Source organism: Drosophila teissieri, chromosome 2L (assembly GCF_016746235.2).
Source record: "Drosophila teissieri strain GT53w chromosome 2L, Prin_Dtei_1.1, whole genome shotgun sequence".
NCBI lineage: Eukaryota > Metazoa > Arthropoda > Insecta > Diptera > Drosophilidae > Drosophila > Drosophila teissieri.
In genome coordinates this window covers 19,482,654-19,509,873 of record NC_053029.1, presented here as the reverse complement: position 1 = coordinate 19,509,873, position 27,220 = coordinate 19,482,654, and the positions used below count along the sequence as shown (strand labels likewise).

The 27,220-nt window shown below is 45.5% G+C and overlaps 1 protein-coding gene across 2 annotated transcripts; it reads left to right on the top strand.

Annotated features, from left to right (window-relative positions):
- Positions 1 to 593: 593 nt before the first annotated feature.
- Positions 594 to 26,727, top strand: LOC122626247 (protein patched). Of its 2 annotated transcripts, none has more exons than XM_043806439.1 (6): positions 594 to 668; positions 21,454 to 22,007; positions 22,340 to 24,266; positions 24,387 to 24,594; positions 24,658 to 24,929; positions 25,029 to 26,727. In XM_043806439.1, exons 1-6 carry the CDS (start codon positions 624 to 626, stop codon positions 25,797 to 25,799), a joined length of 3,777 nt encoding a protein of 1,258 aa, XP_043662374.1. In that variant the 5' UTR covers positions 594 to 623; the 3' UTR covers positions 25,800 to 26,727. The 2 variants fall into 2 exon arrangements, with proteins under 2 accessions (XP_043662374.1, XP_043662373.1); XM_043806438.1 differs by lacking the exon at positions 594 to 668 and adding an exon at positions 11,052 to 11,920.
- The last annotated feature ends 493 nt before the right edge of the window (positions 26,728 to 27,220 follow it).

The following is a 27,220-nucleotide window of genomic DNA, read 5'->3' as shown; positions in this document are numbered from 1 at the left end:
TTCTCAGAGTAAGAATATTAATCCAGGCTTAAAAGTGCAGACACTTCCGTACACTTCCGTGTTTGGTGCAAGATATACACCAAATGATTGCGCTTCAAAAAGACAAAATGGTTTCTTTACCAATATTCAAAACTTCATATAAATGCATTCGATTCTCGGAAGAGGTTTTACTGAGTTGGTCTGCAAATGCTGGTTATATTTGTGCGGCTCAGTTCCATCGAAAGCGAGGCCGACATCTCCAAATGCCCGAAAAGAAGTTGAGGATCTTAATGTCTTCCCTGAACGATATGTCAGCCCGATCGCATCAGTCTAGCGTGATCCTGTAAAATGTAAAGCGAAGTCCCCCTAAGCCGCTTAAGAGCATCCCTGAATCGAACCGTAGCCAAAGTTCATGTAACGTCAACGACTCAATACGGAGCTACTGATTTACACACAAGGGTATGCATGCTGGACGACGAGAATCGCATCCAGCTCCAGCTCCAGGTCCAGAGCCCCAGAGCTCCAGAGCTGGGGAGTCGGACTCTGGCAACATGATTGCACGTATAGTGGAACAAATTCATGGCATACGCGGCAATCGAAGGCAGCACCTTGGCAATCAGAAACGCAAACATGGAAAGCCAGGGATGTCGGCCAGTCCGACTAGTTCAATGAGCTGCTTCTTTATGATTGTGAGTAAACCAGAAATGGTAATATTATTGCACTCAATTGTGCTAATAATTGAAGGCATTTTCTTCAGATTATATCTATCTAATCTATCTATCTATCTATCTATCTATCTAATTTGATACCAAACGGCTTTATGAAATAATTTGACCTGACTACGATGGCAGTCGGTTAAGTATCCTTAATCTTACCATAAGTTTTGACCTTTAAGAAAAATATACAATTCTTTTTATCACAATGAAAAAGGTTCGATAAATATAATCGTTTTCTTAAAACTTAGATGTTAGATAATTAATCGTTTGCAGTTCTTCAGTACAAACAAGAATTGAAATAAAAATCCAATTTATCCAATTTGTGATCATCTTTCGTTGCTCTTTAAGATACGCTAAATCACAAAAGATTCTTCTGGATCCGCTGTTTCAGTGTTAAGTCAGCAATAACTTAGATATTTTAGATTATGTGTTTTGGTTAACTTTTTGATATTAGTGATTATGGTCCCGAACCTACCCGAAACCAAACCCGTGTTCCTTCAGTCGCCTATGCCAGCTGTGGGGCATCTTCGGTTTGGGGCCTGACAGAAAGCGACTCAAAAAGGGAATTAAGTTGAAATGTTGATGGGTGTGGGGTAAATCCCTGTGGGCTGTGCGGCTGCCACTGTTCTACGCTTAATGCGATGCGCAGCGGAGCCAGAAGACCCGTTTGCCCCAGCTCCCTGACCAATCTGCGTCCTTCTCCGTCCACAATTCACTCCGACCCGTATCCTCGCGAGTCTTCTCCACTCTTCTGCGATGAAATCAATAAATGTAAGGCGACCGCAGAGTGCAGAGTCTTTTCCTGTGTTTTCGTTCGGGTTATTCAATGCTGGCAGCACATGTTGTGGGTATGCCTGTGTATACTCGTACATCGGGTGTATCTGAACGATCTACACCGATCCGGATGTCTGTATGTCTGTCAATTTCGGACCCCGATCTGGGACTCTCTTCTAGCCCATGCCACATATGCCCCATGCCATCGTAATTTGTAGGTAGGTTAATTCGTGGTGGTCCCTCAAAAAGTTTCCCTCATCTTGGCGGACGTCTCCCTTTCCCCGCCAACTATGTTTAATGGGCTAAGAGAAGCGAAAGATGTGCCTTGTCCTCGTCCTCGTCAAATTGAGCTATATTTGGTTATATTAGCTATATGTCTGCAGTTGCTTCTCTATGCAAATATTTGCCTGGGTAATTTACTGTACAAACTGCTTGTTTTTCCAGCAGAAATTCGTAAGCAATTTAAGATCTCAAAGTCGATAAGCTGAACTATTTGCTTGATTTTCCTGAAAAATCTTGAATCAAATATCGAACGATTATCTTCCATTAGGGAGCGCACCTTGATTAACCGAAATTACCATTGAAATGGCCGGCAAAACAAATTAATTCGTAGAAAAAGGTGTGAGAAAATTAACTTGTCTTCCGTCGCCGCCAGCAAAAAAACAAAATAATCAATTAGTTTCGCAGAATCGGTCCAGCCAAAAGAAGAACACAAATCGCTTTTACGGAATTACGGAAACTGTTGTAAGATGAGGGTTTCGCTTCCCAGCGACGACAGAGGGACGGACCGCAGATCCGACAGCAGATCAGCCGACAGATCGGCTCAGCTGGATGAAATGGGATGAGATATCTCATCGACATCGACATCGACAGCCACAACCAGCACCAGCACCAGCACCAGCAGCAGAACCAGAACCCGAACCAAAAACCAGAGCGACAACAGGTAACAGAAGCCGTATACGCCAGATTAACGCCCGAGGCGAGATGGCTTCGACTTCGACTTTGACTTCGACTTTGACTTTGATCTGCAGCGACTTTTGCACTTGCGCAAAAAAGCAAATCCGACGAGAAGAATTCCCAGCAAATCAGATTATACGAGTATACGTATACAGTAGGTACGGTGCGGCACGGCGGAGGCCCGAAATTGTTTTAATTATGACATTGCCCCTGGCGTAGGAAGTGTGAGCCGAGACAACAATAATAATAATAACAATAATAACAGCGGACAGGCCGTTCCCAGTGGCCTTTGATGTCTTATTCCTTTGGTCCAGTGCCGACAAGCTGTAACACCTGAAAAGGAGATATCTGGACAGTCGCATCGATAATCTACGGGCTTGCCACTCAGCCCGCCCTGATCTCTTTCTCCGCCCGGCTCTCGCAGCGGGAATTCAATTTGGTTTACAACAATAAAACGTCTTATTTAGGTTCGGTTATTAATGATGAGTTATGGGTTCAGACCTCCTTCGGAGACGAGCGGACCCATCATCATCATCATCATCATCATCATCATGGCAACCGATGTTCTCGGAAGGTAGAACGAATTGTTTTGTCCTCCCTGATCTCGTAAATCTGCACTTTTCTTGTACAACCTATTCGAAACGAAAGAATTGAACGAACTTATTTATCCCGACACTTTCATGTCTTTTAAATAATAGATCCTTTGAAAATGTTAGCAAGTTACTATAAATTCATTTCTGTAGGTATAGCAATTCAACGATTTCTTCTAACGATTTTAGAACTGTCTGCTTTTCCGCTAAGAACCTCACATAAATAGAGGGTGCATGGGTTCAAATAAATCTATAAGAACACTGTATATTAAGCATATCATTTATAGCTTTCCTTAAAGAATTACTATAACAATGACTTATACATATATGTACATATGTTTGCAAGTTCCTAATGAATTCCATAAAAAGTGAAAGATTCCCGGGTAAACGCTAAAGGCAGTTTGTCACTTCTGCTGAAACATCTGTTCGCTGGAACTCCCTCCACATGCACATCCACATCCACATCTACGTCCACGTCCATGTCCATGTCCAAGTCCAAGTCCCCGCCCCTTTCGCAACGGTAGAGCCTACTCCCACGCAATGCATGGGAGTCCGTGTTTAGTTAACCTTTCCGGATGACAAACGTAGATCATTACACCGAGTGCGACAACAAACAAATAGGTCTCAAGACGAATTCCCCGGTGGGTTCCCAAACAAAGGCGTCTCGAGTCTTCGGGTCCGTTGTCTCCGTGCGTTTTCGAAACCTTCTGAATAGACGAAGCGCAGCACCGGCCACAATACATTAGAAAAACTGGAAAAACTGTCAAAGCTGAATGGGAACTTAAGAGGTTTAACGCGCGCTCTGCGTTTCTTCTTTCTTTCTTTTAGCATTTCCAGTTTCTACCTACCGCAGCAGTGAAATTCTATATGCACACTCCCCGAACCCCCCCACAAAGTTGAGCCCGCATTTCGGAGTCGATCAAGTTATTAGCTGGAATTTTTGATTCCTTCCACTGGGCACGGGTACTCTCTACTTTGTTTGATAAATGGGCGCACGCCCACAGCGGCCTAATCGGAACTTCCGGCACATTGGAGCTAATAAATAAAGTCACAGTGGAAAGAAATTAGTATTATTAGTTCCAACAAGAAGCTTGGATTATAATGTAAATCATCCCTACTTGCATTCTATAATGGGTTATAGATATTGCCTATTTCCCTGGGTGTACGGCTGGCTAAAACAACTGTTTGGGCCAGTAATGACGGCCCTCGCCTGACTCGGACTGCGACGACCAGGGACACGGTTGGGCTTATCAAGATCCGATATTGGGCGACGTGTGCGGTCCGTTCCCGCCCCCTTCCCTGGGTCAATTAAAACGCAGGCTGAGGGCAGCGGGCGGCAGGCTAACAACTCAATACAATGTAAACAAATGATATACGGTCGCAGGGGCAGCGTCACGTCAGGTCGTCCCTCCATAGTCGGGGTCTATTTCCATTTCCATTTTCATTTCCATTCTCATTTCCAGTTTGAGCTCGATTTTCATTTTCCGGACTGGAGCGATTGAAACGTTTCTACCTTTCCACAAAAGCGACAGCCTCACAGCTGGACTCGGCCGACCGGCTCTGCAGTCGCTGCAAATCAATTCGAAGGAGATTTTCATTTGATCCGAGCTCGAGTTTGAGTTTGAGTTTGAGTTTGAGTCGTAAAAAGCGGGCCCGTGGCCAGGCTCACATTTGACTGTGACTGGTGGCCTGGTGGTCCCGGCCGATGTGTAGCGATCGTATCTGGCCAGATATGTCGGCCCAAACAAGTTGAGTTGTCAACGCAGCTCCGCAGGCCTCGTGAAGTGTCGTTGAGTTATGACGGTCCCGGCATTTACAGTGAATCCGAATCTAAATCCGAAGCTAGCTGCATGTTGGGTCTTTACGACTCTGCCGGCCATTTGCCTAATTGATCGTATTAAGCTGTGGGAAAAGTAGTTTGGGTACTTGGCATTGCCGATTGCACGTGGGTGATCCTCGGCCAGGGGCACTGGCCAGGTGTCTTTTTGGATGGATTTTCGAAAGTCCACTATCGAGTCTTGCAGCTTGTCTTCACACAACTGTTGACCACAACATGCCTTCTCCTCGCTGCCAGTAGGGTGTTGAGTTGAGCCAAAGAAGAGAACGATATTAGCAAATGACTGTCTAGGCTTATATATTTTTAAGATTTATTATCGTGTTCTGCCACCCACCCACACTTCGAACCACACAGTCTTCAGCCAGTTTGAGCTCTCATATTCCCCGCAGGTTCAACATTCAATTAGTTGGGTTCACGCACACCGTACCTACTCTTATTACTCCACTCCACTCCACTCCACTCTACTTCACTTCACGGCAGTGTAAATAAAGACGGGTCGTGGGATGGGGCACGAAGTGGGGTTAAATGGCCAGGGGCTTTGCGGAGTAACGAGGCATACCTTCGGGCCGTAAATAAGCAACTCAATGAGCAGCGAACGCCAGCGCACGTGCCTCATAAACCACCGGCCGAGTCACCGGTACCCACACACTTAAAGAAAAGGGCGAAACTAATACGATTTGGAGTCTATATTGAAATTGATTTAAAACCTTAAGTTTTCGTTTTAATCCATCGAAATGATTTTCCCTTACGACTTGAAAAGCCCACCATAATGTTTTTACATTCCTTTGATACTAAACATATAAGGAGTACACTAGAGTCCAAGAATAGAGACTTGTTGTTACACAAAATTTATAAAAATACTTTCCTGTGTAGTTAAGTCATGTCCGGGCCGAGGGGAGTCAAGTCGAATCGAATCGAGTTGGAGACCACCCAGGTAACGATTTGTGCAGTCATTCCACGAATTCCCAGCTGAGGGGGCGTCGCGTCGGTTCTTCGTGGCTTTTGGGGCCAATTCTGCAGACGGCGGGTGCTGGGGGCATTTCGGATTTCTCCAGGCTAAGTATGCTAAGGATGGCAAGCGGTGCCGCCCGGTCCATTGTCAAAGTCCAAAATAAAAATGCGTTTTCGGAGGATGGTATATATAGCCGGACAGCTGCGGGTAAAAAAATAAAACAGCCGGAATTGGTTTCTCGTGAAAGAAATAGTTTGTTTTATTTTTACAACATTTTAGAACTCAAGACTTGGAATGTGTTTTCTGTCTATATTGCTAGTGCTCCCTCGACATATGTATGTAGTTCCATATTCTCTCGGCCAGCACTGTATGTATGTATGAAAGATGTGGTGGGGCAGGGCAATAAGGTTCGGCGCATAACGCCCACGCAGTCGCAGTGTCGTCATGGTCGCCGCAATCGCAGTTGGGGCAGCGGGTGAAATTAATTTGACAGCCAACGCAAAACGCATGCGTCGTCGGCATTCCGCGCCTCCACCCTACCCCATTACCCCTACACCCAACCCTGCCAGCCCGTTGCACCCTCCACCTCCCCGGATATATCAACGATCTGCGGGGATTCGACGACGAAGACAGCAGACCCAGTGACGTTGCGGGCTTATCGCCTTACTCTTATATCTATCTTAAGCTTGTTGTTGGCCCGCCTCCTTCCCGCTCATTGTCGTTATCGTCTTGCAGCCACATTAACACATCCGACTTCAAAAAGGGTTATGCGATGTGCTTAACTGATGTCGGCGGAGAGGGGACTACGGTCGAATTAATGGTCTGGGGACTTGCAGCCGGCTTCTCAAAGTGATCAGAATCGAAGAGAATATAGCAATGTCAGATTGTTCATCTTAATTTGGGTTCTCAAAATGATCTCCTTAATAAAGATCAGAAACCAAAATATATTGCCAATCAATCATAGTGTGAGGTCTTGAAAACCTCTTCAAAAAGTGAAGAATATACTGAATCGCTGCGCACCCAACTGCCAATGAATTCCCACTTCATAACCCTCTCGAATTTTGATGGGCCACCCGCAATGCACTTTCAAGTCCAACTGAAACAAACCTCTGGCTGAAATGTCGCCAAGCGTGGGTTTGCTCAGTGATAACTGAAAACCCATCGATCTGTGCCGCGCAGAAAAAGAGCCAAATCCATCGAAAACCAAATCCGAAGCCGAAATAGTCCCAGCTCGAAGTTGAGTAGGATGAAACTGGGGTTGTACACGCTGAAAAATTAACATTTCCTGTTGAAAAAGTTTTGGGTGAGTTTGGACAATAAGCTCGCTAAATTCACTTTAGAATTCCAATGCCAAATGTATCTAAGAGCAATACAATCAAAGTGTGGTTGAAATATAAGAACATGTTCTTCTTTATTGTTAGAGACTTTTTTTCAATATACTAACACAATTTAATTCATTACCAAATTAGATTGCAATAAAACATTAACGTAGCACTTCAACACTATGACTTTTCTTTAAAGCCAGAAAAACTCCTAATTACGGGCTGTGATAATAATATAATAATAAATAATGAAGCAAATTGTTTACTTTTTTGCCCATCATTTTTTCCAAGTGCACTGCGAGAAGCAGAGCTGAAAGCCTGGCAGGACCACACACGAAGCTGGAAAAGCCACACACACCGTCGAAGGGGCGGGGGCAGACTGCTCAGTTCCCCAGTTCCTCAGTTGGTGATGTCGGTTGCTGGTTGCCGGTTGCCATTGGACGTGGCGGTTGATTACACGTATAACCGAACCGAGCCGATCCGAGCCCAGTTCCAGGCTCAGTCTCAGTCCGATGTGGTCCCCCAGATCGCAAAGCCAACCGCAAAAGCCGACGCCAAGATAACGAGTTAACCCAAACCCAGACCGCAGGCACCGGGGGATCGGGATACCGGGATACCGGGCCATCGGGGAAAGGCGGAAGGGAAGCCGCCCGAACCACACACGACATGTCGCTGGGGACTCCGAATCGCGGCCTACGTATTACCGGTGGCAAATAGTAATTATTACATTAAATGCCCCGCAATAATGCAGCAGCGACGTAAACATTTAGCCATAAAAATTGCTGGCAATCCGCGACTGCAAATGCAGTTAAGCTTTAAGTGGCGGTGCAAGAGGTACACAGAAAATAATTGCAAGACATAATTTCAAACACAGACAAATAAATATATTAACCTTTAAATTGATATATTTATAGCATAACTATACATCAAGTAGTGACTATAGCTAAACTCATACCCATGAAATGTTAGAGATACCTTTGACTTTATTGATCCCCGTGCAAGATCGCCATAAGTTTCTTTATGTACCCCTTGTGATTGGGTAGTGGCGGCGGAATAGGGGAATCCGGAGAGAACAACCAGCCGGGTAATGGTAATGGCGCTATAGGCCAATGACAAATGCAATTGCATTGCCACGGAGATCGGCGCGCGGGACGGGGGATTGTGTATCAGCTGGGGTCTGGGCAACGCTGCACTATAAATTAAGACATTATACGATTAAAAACAAACAGCCTGTCGTTAAAGTCGCCGAGTGAGGGAGAGAAAGCGGAGAGTGAAGCGAGCAGAACAGGGTTAGAATCCAGCTAAAGCGGGTTAATGGGCGAGACCAAACACTTGGAATCATTCACATTGTAAATCTTGTTATTGCTTATAATATAAGGATTATTTATATTAACATATAGAAATATTTTTACCTATGGAGGAGTAAGGCGCCTCAAAGTAGGCAAACACTTTTCGTAACAGAGCACGATATGATGTTACTAGGAAATGTGAATGATAGTTAAGCGTGGATCAACGCCTACCACAAGCCGCTTTTGCTTCCAGGCGGCCAAAGAAGAGATCTAAACTTCAACTCCAGCCATAAAAGCAACAACATTTCCGTCTCCCCTTTTTACTCCCCATCTCTCAGGCTCTCCCACTCTCCTCGAAACGGCAAATGAAGCTCTCAAAGCGAACTGTGCTTCGTTGGTGGTCCATTGGCAGCTGCCGCCACACGGGCGCTGATTTTGCGTGTGTGTGTGTGAGTGTTTGAATATCACTCTCTCTCCCTCTCTTTTCATCTCTCTTGGGGAATTGGAGCTGCATGCGGATCGAGCGACGCAAAACGAACTGCAAGTCATTGAGAGGAGAGCAAAAACTCGAGAACCAGCCAAAGATGGCGCAAACTTGGGAGAGCGAAATAAAGCTAAAATATGCATGGTGGAGAAAAAAATGCCGCCCATGTCGCCAAAAAGCGCCACACGCAGAGTGAGCGGGAGGTGGTGGGAGAAAGGAAATGGGCGGTGGGGCAACGATTAGCTTAAAGAGAGAGAGGGAGAACAAAAAATAGATGTGCTGCAACGCTAGTTCAGGTGAGCGAGTTAGTGGAGAGAGAGAGTTCTTGTTTGTTGAATGTAATAGCTCGCTTGGTGGTGGGTCCACATTCACATTCACATCTCCGTCTCCCACTCCTTTTCCCCCGAAAGAGAGGACACGAGGGGAGCACGATGACTATGCAGTTGCATTCAATTTGAATTTCCATGGAGCTGAAGATGCAAGCGCCAATTTTTTTGGTCGCTCTGAAGAGTTTTTATTTGTTTACTTCGTTGTTGTTGCCTCAATTGAATAGGGGTAATGTGGAATGCGGAGAAACACCAGAAGCAAATGCTTTTCCATTCATAAATCCGAAGAAGTTTTTAAGCTCACATGTCAATCCGTTTATGTTCAATGTGCACACTAAATATCGTGTTGCGTCTCCATTGAATAGTCGTATTTAAACAAGTTTGTCCATAAGTATTTTATTATTAATAAATTAAAAAAAACGTGTTCTTTTTAACGTGGTACATAATGTTAAGTGGTTCAGTTCTTTACCTTACAGTAAATATTTATCTAAAGAATATTTCGAAAAAAATAATCAAGACTAAATAATAAGAATAAATAAATTCGATTTCAAAAAGTGATAATATACCTTATAAGTCTATTTAAGAGTAAAAATTAAAAGATTACGCCTAATAAACATACAATTTTTTCTGTGTTTTAAGTTGCCGCGAATAACAACTCTACTTGTGTGGTCCTCTCACACTCATAACCCCTCTCATATTTGTGATTCATGGGGGAAGATGCTGCAAAAACAAAGGCAAGCGAAAAGCAAAAGATTCTGCCGCTCATAACTTAGCATCGGAACATGCAAAAACAGACATCAGCGCATGGGGCAGCAACAAGATCCATAAAACCAACAACATAGGCAATGTAAAGCTAACAAATTTGCCAACAGTTCGCGGCACGAACACAGCCTGAGCCTGCCACGCACGCGCTTCCCCCAAACAAATGCACTCACACACACACGCGCGGAGACGAAAGCTCCAATGAGCAGCGCTGCCGACGCTGAAGGCCGACGTCAGCAGAGCGAAGCGGTGGGGTGGGGACCACCCACAACGCTTGGCGGTTTCAGTTTAATGAAGGCAGCAACACATTTATTTTTGGGTGGTCCACACTGCAACGAAAATAAACCACAGTGGCAACAACAAACCAGCAGCCAAAGCACTTTGGGTGGTCCGTGCAAAAAACAAAATGAAGGCATGCGAATAACAACAATAGAAATTAGCGTGCTTGTGGCGGAGCTATCTGGGTAACTTAGACCTACACAGCCAATGTTATATTACAGTGTTTATTTGTATATCTTAAAGAAAACTGTCGGTTCCCAGCAATAAATTCGTAAGCTCAAGAATTACGTATAGATAAAACATTCCTAATTATTAATGCGGAACGCTTCAATATTACCAAGTCATGTATAAAACAGCTCTAATTTATTTCTGATTAAAAAAAATACCTGGTAGTATGATTAAATACTTATATTAAGAATGCTTTTAATGGTTATTATTTACTGAAAAATAGTAGATAAATTATAAATTTGCCCACACCAAATTTGGTATTTCCTCGTAAAACTCTTGAAACTCCCCTCGGTATTTTCTGTGTTGAGCTACCGTTAAATCAGCCCTCGCAGAGAGCGTTCTCAAACCAAAATGGCCGCTCACAACACAAAAGAGCAAGAGAGAGTGGGGAGAGCGTGTGTGTGCGAGTGTGAGTGTCGCCAACGCACACAGCCGCAAAACAGTGCACACAGACGCCCGAAGAGCGAGAGAGAGAGTGTTTCTCGCTTGCCTAATGAAGTTGTTGCCGCATCCACGAGATACAGATACATCTCTCAGACTGCGTGCGATCCTCGAACGAAACGGTTGTAAGTGCGGAGCGCGACGACTTGTTATTTGTATTTCCGACTACTGGCACTACTAACAAATTAGATATCACAGAACTCGTGGAAGAGCTAATATATTGTAAATCACGAATGCGAGCCGCAGTTCATGGATTAAATGCCAGGCACTAACAAATAACAAAAGCCAGCCAACCAGCCAGTGTATGTGTGTGTGCGTCGCCAAGTGAAAAGTAAAGTAAAGGTAAAAGAGCGAAAGACGAGAGAGAAAACCGAATACGTGAGTCGTCCGTCTGCCGCTTTTCCATGTGTAAATGATGTGTGAAATTTCTGTCAAATTCCCCTGAGAAATTGTGCCCAAGATAAAACCCAAAAACCGCGTTTTAATCGTCGAAAAACCCCAGCAAAAGCGAAGCCAGCAATCACAACAAAACCAAACGAGAGCTCAGATACACAGCGTGCTCAGCGAGTGAGCGAGAGAGCGCGGGAGAGAGAGTCTCTTCATTCAAAAATACAAAATAATTAAAAATAAAAATGCGGAGTGCAGTGCAAAATGCAGCCAAACAAAATACGAGATTCCAATAACAATTAATCGAAACGAAAGTCCACGAACAATCCACACACTGCCTCCCAAGTCTCAGTTCCCGGACGCAGACAAACGGCAGGCACTGTAGAAACACCGATCCCACAGCACACTCCCATCTGCACATCTCCGCCACGCGATTACGTCCGGAATCCGGCTATAAACATAACCATAATGGACCGCGACAGCCTCCCACGCGTTCCGGACACACACGGCGATGTGGTCGATGAGAAATTATTCTCGGATCTTTACATACGCACCAGCTGGGTGGACGCCCAAGTGGCGCTCGATCAGATAGATAAGGTGAGTGACCAACTACAGTGCACCTCCACTATAAAGGATCGCTGTTGAGTTCTATGAAACTCATAAATCGTATTCGGAACAACCTTTAGAATCTTAAATCGAAAGAAATTTCATATAGCAAATTTGGTTCTTTAGAAAGATACCTACAGATACTACAAGGAATCACTCTTTCTTTAAATAAAGAATGTTCTTTGAAGTATGTATTTTGACAACTTTAAAATTTTATATGTTATCACTTATATATCCAAATACTTCGAATCCTGAAATGTTCGTTTCGTAATACTCTGTACTGTTAAATTGTCTAATTATTGTTTTTAGAATATTCAGACATTATGTAGAGGTTCGACTGTAAAGCCGAAGCGCAGCGACTTTTGTTTAATGCGGCCATTAAGTCGCGGGGACAGATTTCAATAAATTTTATTGCCAATATCTCTCGCAATATTTTTCGCGTTTTTTCGTCTCTGATGTCTTCTTCGCCAGTCGTTTCATTCGTTTCGTTTTCCTTTGCTCGATTCACTGGCTAATATAGTTGTCTGATGTTCGTTTGCCAGGCAGCCTATTAATTACAGTGATTAGTTGAAATCCACGCCAATCGGCTTATATGCTAATTTAGCTATTTCATTCTCTAGACATAAAAAGCGTGGAGGATTTACCTCCAAATATAGACATTTATATGAAACTATTCGCCGTATAAGTAGATGAATACTCTTTTCGGTGAAGTCCAAAACGATATACCAATCTTGTTAGTATTTGTTCTCTGTGCACCGCCATCAATCCACATCTATTTTCGAACAGCAGGACTTTCGAAGTCGATTCGCCTAGCCCAACCCGACCGATCCGAGTCCAGACGGACATATCCACAGACAACTTCATTACTTTGGAGCTACTGTGCACGGCGGGCCCGACCGCTAACCGAAACAATAACAATAACAACTGCAACTGCAACTGCGGCGAGCGCCAAAAACAGCTAGGCAAAAACTGGGCAGTAGCAGCAGCAGCAGGAGTTACGTCCAGCAATCGAAAGCAGCCGAAAAGGCAAAAGGCAAAAAGCTTTAGCAGCCGCAGCAAAAATAATAAACAACGCCAGCAACAACTTGCCCAGTATTCCGCTGGTGTAGGTTCGTATCTGTGAGCTTGTCCAACATGGGTGGGCGCCGAGGTTTCCGCGAGAGTCATTTCGTACGTGATGCTGCTGGCTGGACTGCCATTGGCCACCCCCCTCCAGCCGCTCTTTTCGGAGCCTTCCCCACGCCCCAACGCCCCACTCAACGATCCTCAGATGCTCTGTGATACGAGTTGTGAGGCGACTGCGGTTGGGAATTCTTCGCAGATTGATTAGAAGCATGCGGGACGTAATGAGTAATCGTTAGAATTTCAAAACAATTGGATTTTTGGCTCTGCAGTATTAGATTAGCAACATTTTCACTTTGAATTTTTAGTATTAATTGTATGTCAATAAATGAAAGGCTATATGTTTGGGCGCTCATATTTTCATTACACTTTAACAATTTTTTAATTCGAATTTAAAAGTAATTGAAAACATGCCCTTCATAACATCCCCAATAGTTTGGATCTCTAAGAAAGAGGAGCATGCAATCATTATACCCATATTCGTTGCCAAAAGCATTTCAGTTCGCTGTTGTTATTCCCACCCATGCAAATGAAGCAACCAGGGATCGTTTTTCGGGTTTGGATCGGGCCATTGAATGCGGGTGGCCCAAAAAGCGGAAAAAAAGAAAAGAGGCAAGGAAAAAATTTCACTGACGCACGCGCTTTGTTGTTGCTGCCTCTGCGCAAGCAGTGAATGCCAAACTGTGTGCCACTACACTGAAAACAAACACCTGTTTCGGAATAATTTACATTTAATGGCTATGTGATACCAATTGCCATACAGCGTTGATTTCTGAATTAACCCCTTTTACTTTACGACAGCGGAATTCAATTGAAATGCTAAGAAAGACTACACATTTTGGGGGAAAACTCAATTTTTCTGTGTGGACCGCCTCAAGTTTTCTCGCTGGTTCGCTGATGCTTTTTACAGCTTGATGTCTTCATCATTGTTGCAGTTGCAGTTCCTTGGCGACCGCGTGGCGTGTCTTACTCTGTTGTTGTTCCCCCGTTTTACCCTCCGATTCCCCTCGTCGAGTCGGTTATTCTCTTGTTTTTGCCCTCTCCGCTTGAGTGTGTGTGTGTGCATCTCAATTATTTCTCGTAAAGTCTCTCGGGGCTCGGTTGTAACGTGCTTTTGACTCTGCCCCATCCTGAACTCCACTGGAAAGTTGTGGCAAACGATCGATCGTGATGGCGCCGACATCGTCAGCGTCTTTTGTGGTCGTCGACGTCGTCATCATCATCGTCGATGGCGATTTATTTTAATGACTCAATTTAACGAAATATATTAAGACATTAAAATCGTCTAACAAAGCTGGCGAAGGCTCGTAGTGCGCTTGCTTCTTTTCTGTTTTTGGAGTATGCAAATAACCGAACGCGATTATTATTATTATTATTACCTTTGTTTATTTACTTCTTGGGAAAAAGTTTAATTTTTGCTGCTGGGCGGTCTGCGTTGTCTTCGAAAGGATGACGTTTTAGTTCATGATATGCATACCAAATGAAGCCGAGAAATACTTAGTCAACCCAGGTGATCCACTTGAGGGTATAACGAATGGGTGATTAAGTTTGTTTGTGGATCGAGATATTAAATTATTAGTAAAATACTTAGGCCAGGATTTTAATTTTATATAATTATTTGCTGGTCACTTAAACTTATTATCTATATACCCATATAGTAGACATATGACGTTGCAAATCTTTTGGATTTTGTTAAGCATTAGAAAGTGATTTTGCCTGTTTAATATAATTTTTGATTTCATTTAAATGTATATTTCTAGCGTATGGTAGATAACTTATTTTTTGTTTATGGAACTCCTTAAGAAATAAAATGCATGTTTCCATGTGTGCTCATCCAATCACTTCTTTCACCATTTTGTTTTGACTTAGAGTATCTCATAGCTGCATTAATCCATCCGATCGGCTGTCCGCTGATATTTATTTATTATTTGCCCTAAGTCCGGCGACTGAAATCGCACAGACTGAAATCTCACTTAAGGCAATGCCGCACTATCGATGCAGCCCATGTACTCGCGACAGAGCTCGTTGTATCTATAAGATACATATGATTTCATGAATGAAATCGCTTGTCTACCCCCTTCCCCCTCTTCGTTCCACTCCACCACCATGTTTGCTGTGCCAATTGTAAGGCAAACACACTCGCACCGAAACGCACACACTTTGCACAGGAAGTTGAGCAACATTGGCGGCATTTGGAAGAAGTCTTCGCTCCCAGTGGGCTATAAATTTGTTTAGTCATTCCTGGAGATGTCCGGCGATCCCGTGTCCGTTTCGCTTTTTTCACAACTGCTCACGAAAAACAAACACAAACACAAATATTTGTGGCATTCACACAGACAAGGGGCAAACATTTATCAAATTGACATATCCAAGAGTAAGAGGAAACATCTTCAAAAACAAAAACCAGTAGCCTATCGGCACAAACTTTGAAATTGACTATCAACAAGAGCATCCTATTTATTGGAGTAAACATGAAAATTGCCAGTTTTTTTTGCAGAATAAGAATGATCGCCTTATCCTTAAACACAGAGTATGCGTTTAAAATCATATTTAATGCAAATCAGACAAAAATTGGCGTCTGTAAAAGTCAGACGCTATTCTTTCTGTCTTAATCAACTCTGTAGGTAACTTTAATATTTAATCAAAACCCCAACCTCAGCCAGATAACGCGGCCTATTGACTTTCAGACCGTAAGTCAAATATTATAATTTTTAGATCGTTATCTGTTTGATAAGATCTCGAGCATGGTAGGTGTAAGGCAAATAAATCATTGTCACACTCGTGATCAATATTTGTTATTTGATATTTTCAAGTGGCGAAGGGAGTTCAGATAGCAATAGCTCCACGCAAATAAAATACAGTTCAGAACCATACAATTTAATACATATGAAATATTTACGAACACAAAATACCAAAAAAAAAATTGAAAACAAGACGGAAAGGAAAGATCAAAGGACTGGACCGAAAGTAAGGGCGAGGGTGAGTCTGGATCTCAAGTGGAGAGTGGAGAGTGGAGAGTAATCCCTGAGCAAACTCCCCCAAGGAATGACACAGATAGTCGGCGGGACGATACCTGCATAAATTGCTATTCCCTTTCAGCAGGGTAGTATAGATCCATCGATGGGATTTCGCTTCCCAGAAGGTCGCAGAACAATGTCGATGAAGATATCTCACGCCTACAGGCGTTTCCGGCTTAGGGTTACGTGGAGGGAATGGGACCTCGACGGAGATACAGATAGAGATACATAGAAGGGAAGTGCTTAGCAAGTTAACTGTAATTTGACATGCTGGGCGTGTTGAAAGCAAAACACGATAAGGTGTGCACGCCCAGAATTTTCCACTTCTGGGAAATGTCATTTAAATATGGCTTGGAAAATATGTATGCATCCTATTAAAAATTGTATTCGTACAGAAGAATTAGGCAACTGCTTTTCGTTTTGCAGTAGGTATGCAGTCTTAGTTCCATGAAGTCTTTAGATTCCATTTTCATTTGAACTTTTAATCGGATTGCATGGGCACACTCTACCCCCATTCATAAAGACACAGCAGTGCCACTTAACATACTCCTTCGACCCATTATCGGGGGTTTGAACTTATTTTCCCCTTCGAGTGAGCCCAATGGCCCACATAACTCCCACACAGTGATCACACAATTGACAGCTTCATCTGCCGGGGCCCCACACACTCGACGCACCAACGTGGCCAACTTGACTTGATCTGCCATCTGCAGCTGGCGCGGGAAACTGGAACTCACAAAAAACAAAAAATACAAAATGTGAGGGAAAAAATGAAAATAAACCGAGGAAAAAACACGAAATGCTGTTGTACAGGCGGCCACAGCTTGGGCTTCATTAGGGAAGGGACGGACGGCAGCGACTTTGGCCGAGAGTCGAGCCGCACATAAAACTGTTATTGTCTTCATCAGTATAAGGTCTCGGCGAAGCAAGACATAACAACGGGTCGACAGAGAGAGAGAGAAGAAAAATCAGGAGAATTATGAAGACATTAACTCGACCACACAGCACGCTGTCGTACCCGTACCCGTACCCGTACCCATACCTATAACCATACCGATACCCATACCCATACACATAACCATACCTATACGCATACCGAGCATACAAATACCGAGCACAGGCCGAAAAACTCGAAACCCCAGAGAGGGGCTTACTTACGATCAAGACCTAGAGCCGAGCCAGAAAAAGGTATACTGCAGACACCAGGCACAGTGACAGAGAGCGAATACCGGAAAGAAACATTCAAGCAATAATCACGGAATTCACTGAAAAAGCAGTTAACGGACAGAGGCCCACGAACGGACGGACGGACAAAACTCCGCTGAACGGACGCGGACGCGGACGCGAACTCGATACGATACGATACGATGGCAAACGATCGGGAGTGGATCGTGGAGTGCGTGTGTACCTGTGAGGGCCGGCGGCCAGGTAGGCTGCGTTTTCGATTTTCAGACGAAATAATAAAGAAATTAAAATTGTTACGGCCTCTCCAGATCGCAGGGCAGGTGAACTTTACTTCAGTTGAAATCGAAGTGATTACAAAACTTTCTTGACAGACTGCCCAGAGAGAGGGAAAATAATCGGGTATCCATGCCGGTGGTCCTCTTGTGGTTTGTGTGTTTTGCACCTGGCGCTTCTGGAGTTAACTGTAAACCGTCTGCATGGCCGCTCACCTGAGCCGCACTGTGACCTTCAAATCTTTTTTTTAACGATTTCGCTTTACGGGCATGCAAATATGTTTTTATTCCTTTTTTCGACTGGCTCGCTGCAAAAAGTAAAGAGCATAAAATGGTAATAAATGCGACAGACGGTTTGCTAGTCACGTTTTGGGGGCGCCATATATTGGCGGCAACAAGGAATTTGCATTCAACGGTTTCACATTCGTTTGGGCCTCATTTTTAATTGCCTCGAAATCAATTTACGTCTGCTGTTCAACCAGTCAAATGCGTGTGCCGTGTGTGGTCCTTAATGGCGCCCAATATACGGAAAAATTTGTACGGAGCGCTAAATGTAATAAAGAATTCCATATCCCTGCTAAAAATAAACAAAAAATAGGTCCGTCCGTGACGCACTATATCTATTTCCATAGCTATTTTGTTTGACAGCCTCCGCAGCTGTGTGAATGGCATGTGAAAATAGAAAAAAACACTCTTCCATTTAAATGCCGGGCGGGCGAGATGGGAAAAATAAGAAAGGGTAACCACCATGAGATACACGTAAGGTCGGATGTGGCAATGCAGGAGATTTCGTATTCAAAAACGTTATCAAGTGGCATATAACTTTTATGGTAGCTACAAGTTTTATGGCACACGCTTACGTGAGAAACATGGGAAAGCTGCGACACTCACACCCAGCCCACCGTATCACAGATTCCATATATAGAGCAGTCAGCAGTAATCCCTTGAGCCAGAATCAAAAGATCTCAAAAGATTCCCCGCAAGTGATTCACGCGCTCGCACAATCCATAAATTTGGCCCGCAATGGAATCGCCTGTCCATATAGTCCATATACACAATTCCATAGATGCCCTATTCATATTCGATTCGTCTGGGTGGTCTGCCATATTGAATTTCATTTTATGCTAAAAATGCTGTTTTTGTGGTTTTGCATTCGATTTTTATTGCGGCATAACTGGGTGCGCTCTTATTTTATGGCCCAACGCACCATATACGACCGAGACTCAGACTCAAGTGCTTTTCAGATTTCCAAATGGCATGGAAAAGTTTTTATATATGTACATATATTTTCAAAATTATAGCGGTTCCCGAAGCCGTCCGTGTAATTAAGTAGTCAGGCGCTGTGGGGGGCCGCAGGAAATTCGATTTTTGCCCCGCCAGTTGATGGGTCTGATCTTTTGATTGATTGATGCGTGATGCGGAGATTTCGAGATTGTTTACAGAAGAGAACGGAAAACTTCAAACACACTGATTTTAGAAATGGGCATACAAATACATATGTACATATATTATAAATATCACTTAAACTTGAGTAAGGTAAATCACCATCTTCTTGGTTTGGGTATTCAAGTTCTAGTACAATCCTTTTTGGTATGATAACCTATAATATATATGAGGAAATAGTTGAATCTGTTAATATCGATTTTTCTCCGTGTACTTGTGATACATTTCTACCCATCTCCGCTCTACCTGCACCTGCTGTTCCCAACTGTTTTCGTCTTTTTCGGACACCGTCTGGCTGCTCGCTCGATCTCATTCGACGTGGGACCGGGCCCAGGGTTCTTAGCCTGTCTTCTTTCCTCCTCCTTTCTTGGCAACGGATTAGGGAGGCTGGAGAACCTCGAGCGGCTGTGTGTGCGCATTTCTAATGAAGCTGTCGCAGTCGCTGTCGCTGAAGCTGAACAGCAGCAAGAGCAACAGCAACAAAGAGCTGACATTTTCATTTGAAAATGCAGCATAGGAAACCCCGGGCAGGATCATAAATCAATGCGTGACATTTCCTCACAGCGAACCAAAGCTGCGGGGGTGGGCAGAAACTGAATCTGAATCTGAATCCGAATCTGAGGGAAGAGAGCAGGGAAAAGTGGCACGCAAGGCAAAAACAGCCCAAGATTGATGATATGTCACACAGCTCGAGCAGCAGTTTTGCGAAGGCCCCGAAAGAGGCGGCTCGAGCGGAGCGAAAGAGACGGCTGCTGACAAGCGTTGATGGCTCAATTTTGAGGCACACAGTTTGCGAGCCACTGGAGTGCCGGCCAAATCTAGATTAACTTTATTTTTATACCCTGCCGCCCCAAGGGGCCGGCCTGCGCAGAGGCAACCGTGTTATTTTTGCGGCCAGGGATTCCTAGAATCGTGTGCATCTTTTGTTTGCGCACCTCGGACGGGGAAAATTATGGAAAAATTCCACGAACAGGTCGCCGCAGGCAGTCTCAAAGTGGATGTGCCGCCAACGACTTAATTAATGGCGACAAAGTTGAGCGTGCCGCGTTTGATGTCTTATTTTCCCTGCGTTGCGGAAGTGCCTGAATATGTATGCATGTATATGTATAGCTAACCGGGTTGCATAAACAAGCAGCAGGAAGTGCAGGATGCTATCCTGCATGTGTATGAGGGTTCATATCCCGGATCCTCATATGTACATATATGTATATGTACGAGTGGCTGCCGCTCTATCTTAACGGTAGTCGTAAAACGCTCGGAAGACCAAACAATAAGCCATTCCTATGGGCTGCAGCTTTTTCTACACTTTTCGATGGTCAAAACCCGGCTGGGCCCGAGAAAAATCTGTGAAAAGCGATAAAGGGCGGCAGCAGCGAAGAGACGCCAGAACGAGGAGCCAAACTTCGAGAAGATTCGAGTTTGGGTCTGTGCGGAATGCGTTATTGGATGCCTCGATCCCCGACTTGGTTGGGTGCGCCACAGTTGCTGCACAGTGGGATCAGTGGGCACTTTGATTTCAAGTTATTGTCAAGAATTTGTTTTGTAAAGATTTTATCCACTGATAAATTTGGTACTTGTTAATAGGGTTGCTAGCTGTCAAAGGAGTGTTGTAAATATTTTTGAGGTTGCTAATTACTAATTACTTTATCAGCAATCGTATTTAAAGTTAAATTGCATGGCATTTTTGAGACTTTAATGCTTAGAAGTTATAAACAAGTTTTCTTTGTAATACAGTTCCGTTTAATATGTTCTCGTACCACTGTTTCTCTGATTGTTGGGCTAAGACTTCGATTGAGACGTTAGCGTTAGCGCGAGCCTCATTATTATTTTTTCATGCTTCTTTTATTTTTTTCTTTTTTTTTGGGGAAAGGGGTTCAGTTTCCGTGCAGCGCAGCAGCAGCAGCAGCAGCAGCAGCAGCTGAAGAATGGAGAAGCAGCACGAAATTCGAGGTTGTTGTTTGAGCCAGGCCCAAAGCCTGTGCAGCGATCGATCCAATTGCCCAAGCAGGCGATTATAGGTTCGCCTTTTCTCAGCCCGCCAATGACGGCATCGGCGTCTGTGTTGTTCTCGTGGACCCACGGTTCTGAACTCTGAATTCGGGATCTGGGACTAGGGATCTGGGATCGGGGCTCTGGGTGGGGTCCGGTGGCATGGGCGTGGGGAGCTGATGGAATGTAAACAATTCACGGACAAAAATGGCATAGTTTTACGAAACCAGATGGCAGTATATAATCTGTTAATATTTTAATTATATTTGGTGTCCCTCAGTTCCATTTCATATTTAAAGTTCGGCCAAGAGTAAGATTTTCAGACCACACCCCTGTGCGGACGGGCTTCATTGGGAGCAGAGCAAATAAATTATATGGCCACACGCTGTTTCGTTATAATTTTAATGCGTTATTTATGGCAGCGGGGACAGTGAGGGATATCTAAAATAAAGCCAGAAACCGAGTGCTAAATTCCGTATTTCGTTGCGTTTTGCAGGGCAAGGCGCGTGGCAGCCGCACGGCGATCTATCTGCGATCAGTATTCCAGTCCCACCTCGAAACCCTCGGCAGCTCCGTGCAGAAGCACGCGGGCAAGGTGCTGTTCGTGGCGATCCTGGTGCTGAGCACCTTCTGCGTCGGCCTGAAGAGCGCCCAGATACACTCCAAGGTGCACCAGCTGTGGATCCAGGAGGGCGGCCGCCTGGAGGCGGAACTGGCCTACACGCAGAAGACGATCGGCGAGGATGAGTCCGCCACGCACCAGCTGCTCATCCAGACGACCCACGACCCGAACGCCTCCGTCCTGCATCCGCAGGCGCTGCTTGCCCACCTGGAGGTCCTGGTCAAGGCGACCGCCGTCAAGGTGCACCTCTACGACACCGAGTGGGGGCTGCGCGACATGTGCAACATGCCGAGCACGCCCTCCTTCGAGGGCATCTACTACATCGAGCAGATCCTGCGCCACCTCATCCCGTGCTCGATCATCACGCCGCTGGACTGTTTCTGGGAGGGAAGCCAGCTCTTGGGCCCGGAATCGGCGGTCGTTATACCGTAAGTATTCCATAGCTACATCTTTAGTAGTTTTGTGGTACACTTCACGGCTGGGAACTCACTTTCTTTAGTAAACATATCCCTGCTTTCTTATAACCATATTTATAAATTGATTTTAATTAAACACTAAAAATTTAACACTAACTATCCCAGCTATCCCAGCTTCAACTTGATAGCACTATCTCATTACTGATCCTAATTTTCCTGTTTACCATCGTCAGTAATCGTCTTAAAAAAATTCTCCTTCTCAGGAACTCATAGATAATAGCATTCTAAAGATGCCACTTCCTTAATCCAACTAATCCATTATTTTCCTTATCATCACTCTGCAGAGGCCTCAACCAACGACTTCTGTGGACCACCCTGAACCCCGCCTCTGTGATGCAATACATGAAGCAGAAGATGTCCGAGGAAAAGATCAGCTTCGACTTCGAGACCGTGGAGCAGTACATGAAGCGGGCGGCCATTGGTAGTGGCTACATGGAGAAGCCCTGCCTGAACCCACTGAACCCCAATTGCCCGGACACGGCGCCGAACAAGAACAGCACCCAGCCGCCGGACGTGGGAGCCATCCTATCCGGAGGATGCTACGGATATGCGGCGAAGCACATGCACTGGCCAGAGGAGCTGATTGTGGGCGGAGCGAAGAGGAACCGCAGCGGTCACTTGAGGAAGGCCCAGGCCCTGCAGTCGGTGGTGCAGCTGATGACCGAGAAGGAAATGTACGACCAGTGGCAGGACAACTACAAAGTGCACCATCTCGGATGGACGCAGGAGAAGGCCGCGGAGGTCTTGAGCGCCTGGCAGCGCAACTTTTCCCGGGAGGTGGAACAGCTGCTCCGTAAACAGTCGAGAATCGCCACCAACTACGATATCTACGTGTTCAGCTCGGCTGCTCTGGATGACATCCTGGCCAAGTTTTCCCATCCCAGCGCCCTGGCCATTGTCATTGGCGTAGCCGTCACCGTTCTGTATGCCTTCTGCACGCTCCTCCGCTGGAGGGACCCCGTCCGTGGCCAGAGCAGTGTGGGTGTGGCCGGAGTATTGCTCATGTGCTTCAGTACCGCCGCCGGATTGGGATTGTCAGCCCTGCTGGGCATTGTTTTCAATGCCGCCAGCACCCAGGTGGTTCCGTTTTTGGCCCTAGGTCTGGGCGTGGACCACATCTTCATGCTGACCGCTGCCTATGCGGAGAGCAATCGGCGGGAGCAGACCAAGCTGATCCTCAAGAAAGTGGGACCGAGCATCCTGTTTGGTGCCTGCAGCACGGCGGGATCCTTCTTTGCGGCCGCCTTTATTCCGGTGCCGGCTCTGAAGGTATTCTGCCTGCAGGCTGCCATCGTAATGTGCTCCAATTTGGCAGCGGCTCTGTTGGTTTTTCCGGCCATGATTTCGTTGGATCTGCGGAGGCGCACCGCCGGCAGGGCGGACATCTTCTGCTGCTGTTTCCCGGTGTGGAAGGAACAACCGAAAGTGGCTCCTCCGGTGCTGCCCCTGAACAACAACAACGGACGTGGGGCCCGGCATCCGAAGAGCTGTAACAACAACCGTGTGCCGCCGCCCGCCCAGAATCCTTTGCTGGAACAGAGGGCTGCCAGCCCTGGGAGCAGTCACTCACTGGCGTCCTTCTCCTTGGCCAACTTCGCCTTCGAGCACTACACACCCTTCCTCATGCGCAGCTGGGTGAAGTTCCTGACCGTTATGGGTTTCCTGGCGGCCCTCATATCCAGCTTGTATGCCTCCACGCGCCTCCAGGATGGCCTGGACATTATTGATCTGGTGCCCAAGGACAGCAACGAGCACAAGTTCCTGGATGCCCAGACCCGACTGTTCGGGTTCTACAGCATGTATGCGGTTACCCAGGGCAACTTTGAGTACCCCACCCAGCAGCAGTTGCTGAGGGACTACCATGATTCATTTGTGCGGGTGCCTCATGTGATCAAGAACGACAACGGTGGCCTGCCGGACTTCTGGCTGCTGCTATTCAGCGAGTGGCTGGGTAATCTGCAAAAGATATTCGACGAGGAGTACCGCGACGGACGGCTGACCAAGGAGTGCTGGTTCCCCAACGCCAGCAGCGATGCCATCCTGGCCTACAAGCTCATCGTGCAAACCGGCCATGTGGACAACCCCGTGGACAAAGAACTCGTTCTCACCAACCGCCTGGTCAACAGCGATGGCATCATCAACCAACGCGCCTTCTACAACTATCTGTCTGCTTGGGCCACCAACGATGTCTTCGCCTACGGAGCCTCTCAGGTGGGTCTCCTTATTAAAATCCAAAATAATACATACGTTTAGTTCTCGTCATATCAACATATTTTGTTTAACTCCACTGTTAAAGATTACTATAACGAATGTGTATCTGTATTCTTACAGGGCAAATTGTACCCGGAACCGCGCCAGTATTTTCACCAACCCAACGAGTACGATCTTAAGATACCCAAGAGTCTGCCACTGGTCTACGCTCAGATGCCCTTTTACCTTCACGGTCTAACAGATACCTCGCAGATCAAGACCCTGATAGGTCATATTCGCGACCTGAGCGTCAAGTACGAGGGCTTCGGCCTGCCCAACTATCCATCGGGTGAGTCTGAACAGAGTACTGCATACATGGGGCCCAACTAACACTCAATTTATTTATCGCCAGGCATTCCCTTCATCTTCTGGGAGCAGTACATGACCCTGCGCTCCTCACTGGCCATGATCCTGGCCTGCGTGCTCCTCGCCTCCCTAGTATTGGTTTCCCTGCTGCTGCTCTCCGTTTGGGCCGCCGTTCTGGTGATCCTCAGCGTGCTGGCCTCGCTGGCCCAGATCTTCGGTGCCATGACTCTGCTGGGCATCAAACTCTCGGCTATTCCGGCAGTCATACTCATCCTCAGTGTGGGCATGATGCTGTGCTTCAATGTGCTCATATCACTGGTGAGTAATAGGTTTTGGTCATTTTTGACCATTAAGAGCATCGGATTTTCCATAGATTTCCAAAGACCTTTCTTTAATCGCTTATCTTTTCCATTTTAGGGCTTCATGACATCCGTTGGCAACCGACAGCGCCGCGTCCAGCTGAGCATGCAAATGTCCCTGGGACCACTGGTCCATGGAATGCTGACCTCCGGAGTGGCCGTGTTCATGCTCTCCACCTCACCCTTTGAGTTTGTGATCAGGCACTTCTGCTGGCTTTTACTGGTGGTCTTGTGCGTGGGCGCTTGCAACAGTCTGCTGGTGTTTCCCATCCTCCTGAGCATGGTGGGACCGGAGGCGGAACTGGTGCCACTGGAGCATCCAGACCGAATATCCACGCCCTCTCCGCTTCCCGTGCGAAGCAGCAAGAGATCGGGCAAATCCTATGTGGTGCAGGGATCGCGGTCCTCGCGAGGCAGCTGCCAGAAGTCGCATCACCACCACCACAAGGACCTTAATGATCCATCGCTGACGACGATCACCGAGGAGCCGCAGTCCTGGAAGTCCAGCAACTCGTCCATCCAAATGCCCAACGATTGGAGCTACCAACCGCGGGAACCGCGGCCCGCCTCCTATGCTGCCCCGCCCCCCGCCTACCACAAGGCCGCCGCACAGCAGCACCACCACCACCACGGCCCGCCCACCACGCCACCGCCCCCCTTCCCGGCGGCCTACCCGCCGGAGCTGCAGAGCATTGTGGTGCAGCCGGAGGTGACGGTGGAGACGACGCACTCGGACAGCAACACCACCAAGGTGACGGCCACGGCCAACATCAAGGTGGAGCTGGCCATGCCCGGCAGGGCGTTGCGCAGCTATAACTTTACGAGTTAGCACTAGCACTAGTTCCTGTAGCTTTTAGGCCGTATCTGTAGACTTTAGCCTTAGCCGTAACCATACCTGTATCTGTATAATCGACTTGTCCAGCGGGTCTGTTGAGGATTTCGTTTTCATGGATGTTGGGCAAGAACCTGCTAAGAAATGGCATGGTAACAGCTAAAATTTCATTTTTCGTTTCTCAAACAAAACATTGACCGACTTGACGGAAATACATTTTTTAAGACAACTGTTTAATAAGGCCAGTAGAAATGTAAAGCACATATGTATAATCTGTATAAAAATCATAAATCGACATACATATATCCATGAAAGTGAAAAGCGAGACAGACCTGTAAGTATGTATATGTGTATGCATGTTAGTTAATTTCCCGAAGTCCGGTATTTGTAGCAGCTGCCTTCCCCGCCCCTTCCCCTGAAATGCACACCCTTCGAGCCACGCCCCGTCGCCCCGCCGCCCCTCTGCCTAGCAGCTTTGTATGTATGTATGCTAGCACCTAAGGAATTCTTAAACTTAGAGATATTTATTGTAACACACGCCACACGCAACACACACACTGTACTTACATACATATAATTCAATGCGAGATTCACCCACACAAAAACAAACAAACACACAAACTAGTAATTGTAGCTCGTAATTTAGTTTAAATATGTACATAAAACACAAGGACTTGAACCAAAATAGTATCGCTTAAACGGAAACGAAAGAATCGAGAAAATAAATAACTATAACTTAATCAACTACAAGAGAGATCCCTCCTCCCCTAACCGTACTTACAACCAAAATAAAACAAGAGTATAAGCATGAAAAGTGGAAAACGAAGCGAGAACGATTGTAAACGCGGCATTTATCCATGTACATTTGTTGCACAAAGACTGACTGTCTTTTTTTTAATAAAAATATATATTATACAGTTTTTTAAAAGCGAATTTCATCCGTTTTTTAGAAAAGGTTGGGATTTGCATCTTATAGAAATTTAAACAATGGTCGGAAAACAGAAGCAAATTAAAGGGAAAAAGAAGAAGAAATAAAAAGCTTACATATTTTAATAAAGTTGCAAAAACCAAAAGTAGATCGAATAACATTATTTTAAATACGTTGACTGTTTACAAATCTAGTTGATAAACTTCTATACATGGAGAAAACCTTTACTTAGCTAAGATCAACACTTTGGTTAAAGTCTCGGATAAGCTTTTCTGCACCGTGAGAAAAATTAGGTCGAAACATTGTATGTTTAATTTACTTGACGCTGATTAGGTTTAAATTGACTTGATTTGCTTAATTTTATTCATTTCTAATTCATTTGATCGGGTAGGCGAATATTTGATTCCACGCTTAGACAGAATCAACGCAACTTAGAAATAATTTCCATCGTTCTTGAAGTAAAAACTCCATGTATGGTGTAATTCTCATT

Bases quoted from the DNA above. Each gene is read 5' to 3' on its own strand.
- LOC122626247 (XM_043806438.1), top strand. From the start codon at position 11,792: ATGGACCGCGACAGCCTCCCACGCGTTCCGGACACACACGGCGATGTG. The intron at 11,921-21,453 runs GTGAGTGACCAA...TGCGTTTTGCAG, and splicing joins CGCTCGATCAGATAGATAAG to GGCAAGGCGCGTGGCAGCCG. The intron at 24,267-24,386 runs GTGGGTCTCCTT...GTATTCTTACAG, and splicing joins TCGCCTACGGAGCCTCTCAG to GGCAAATTGTACCCGGAACC.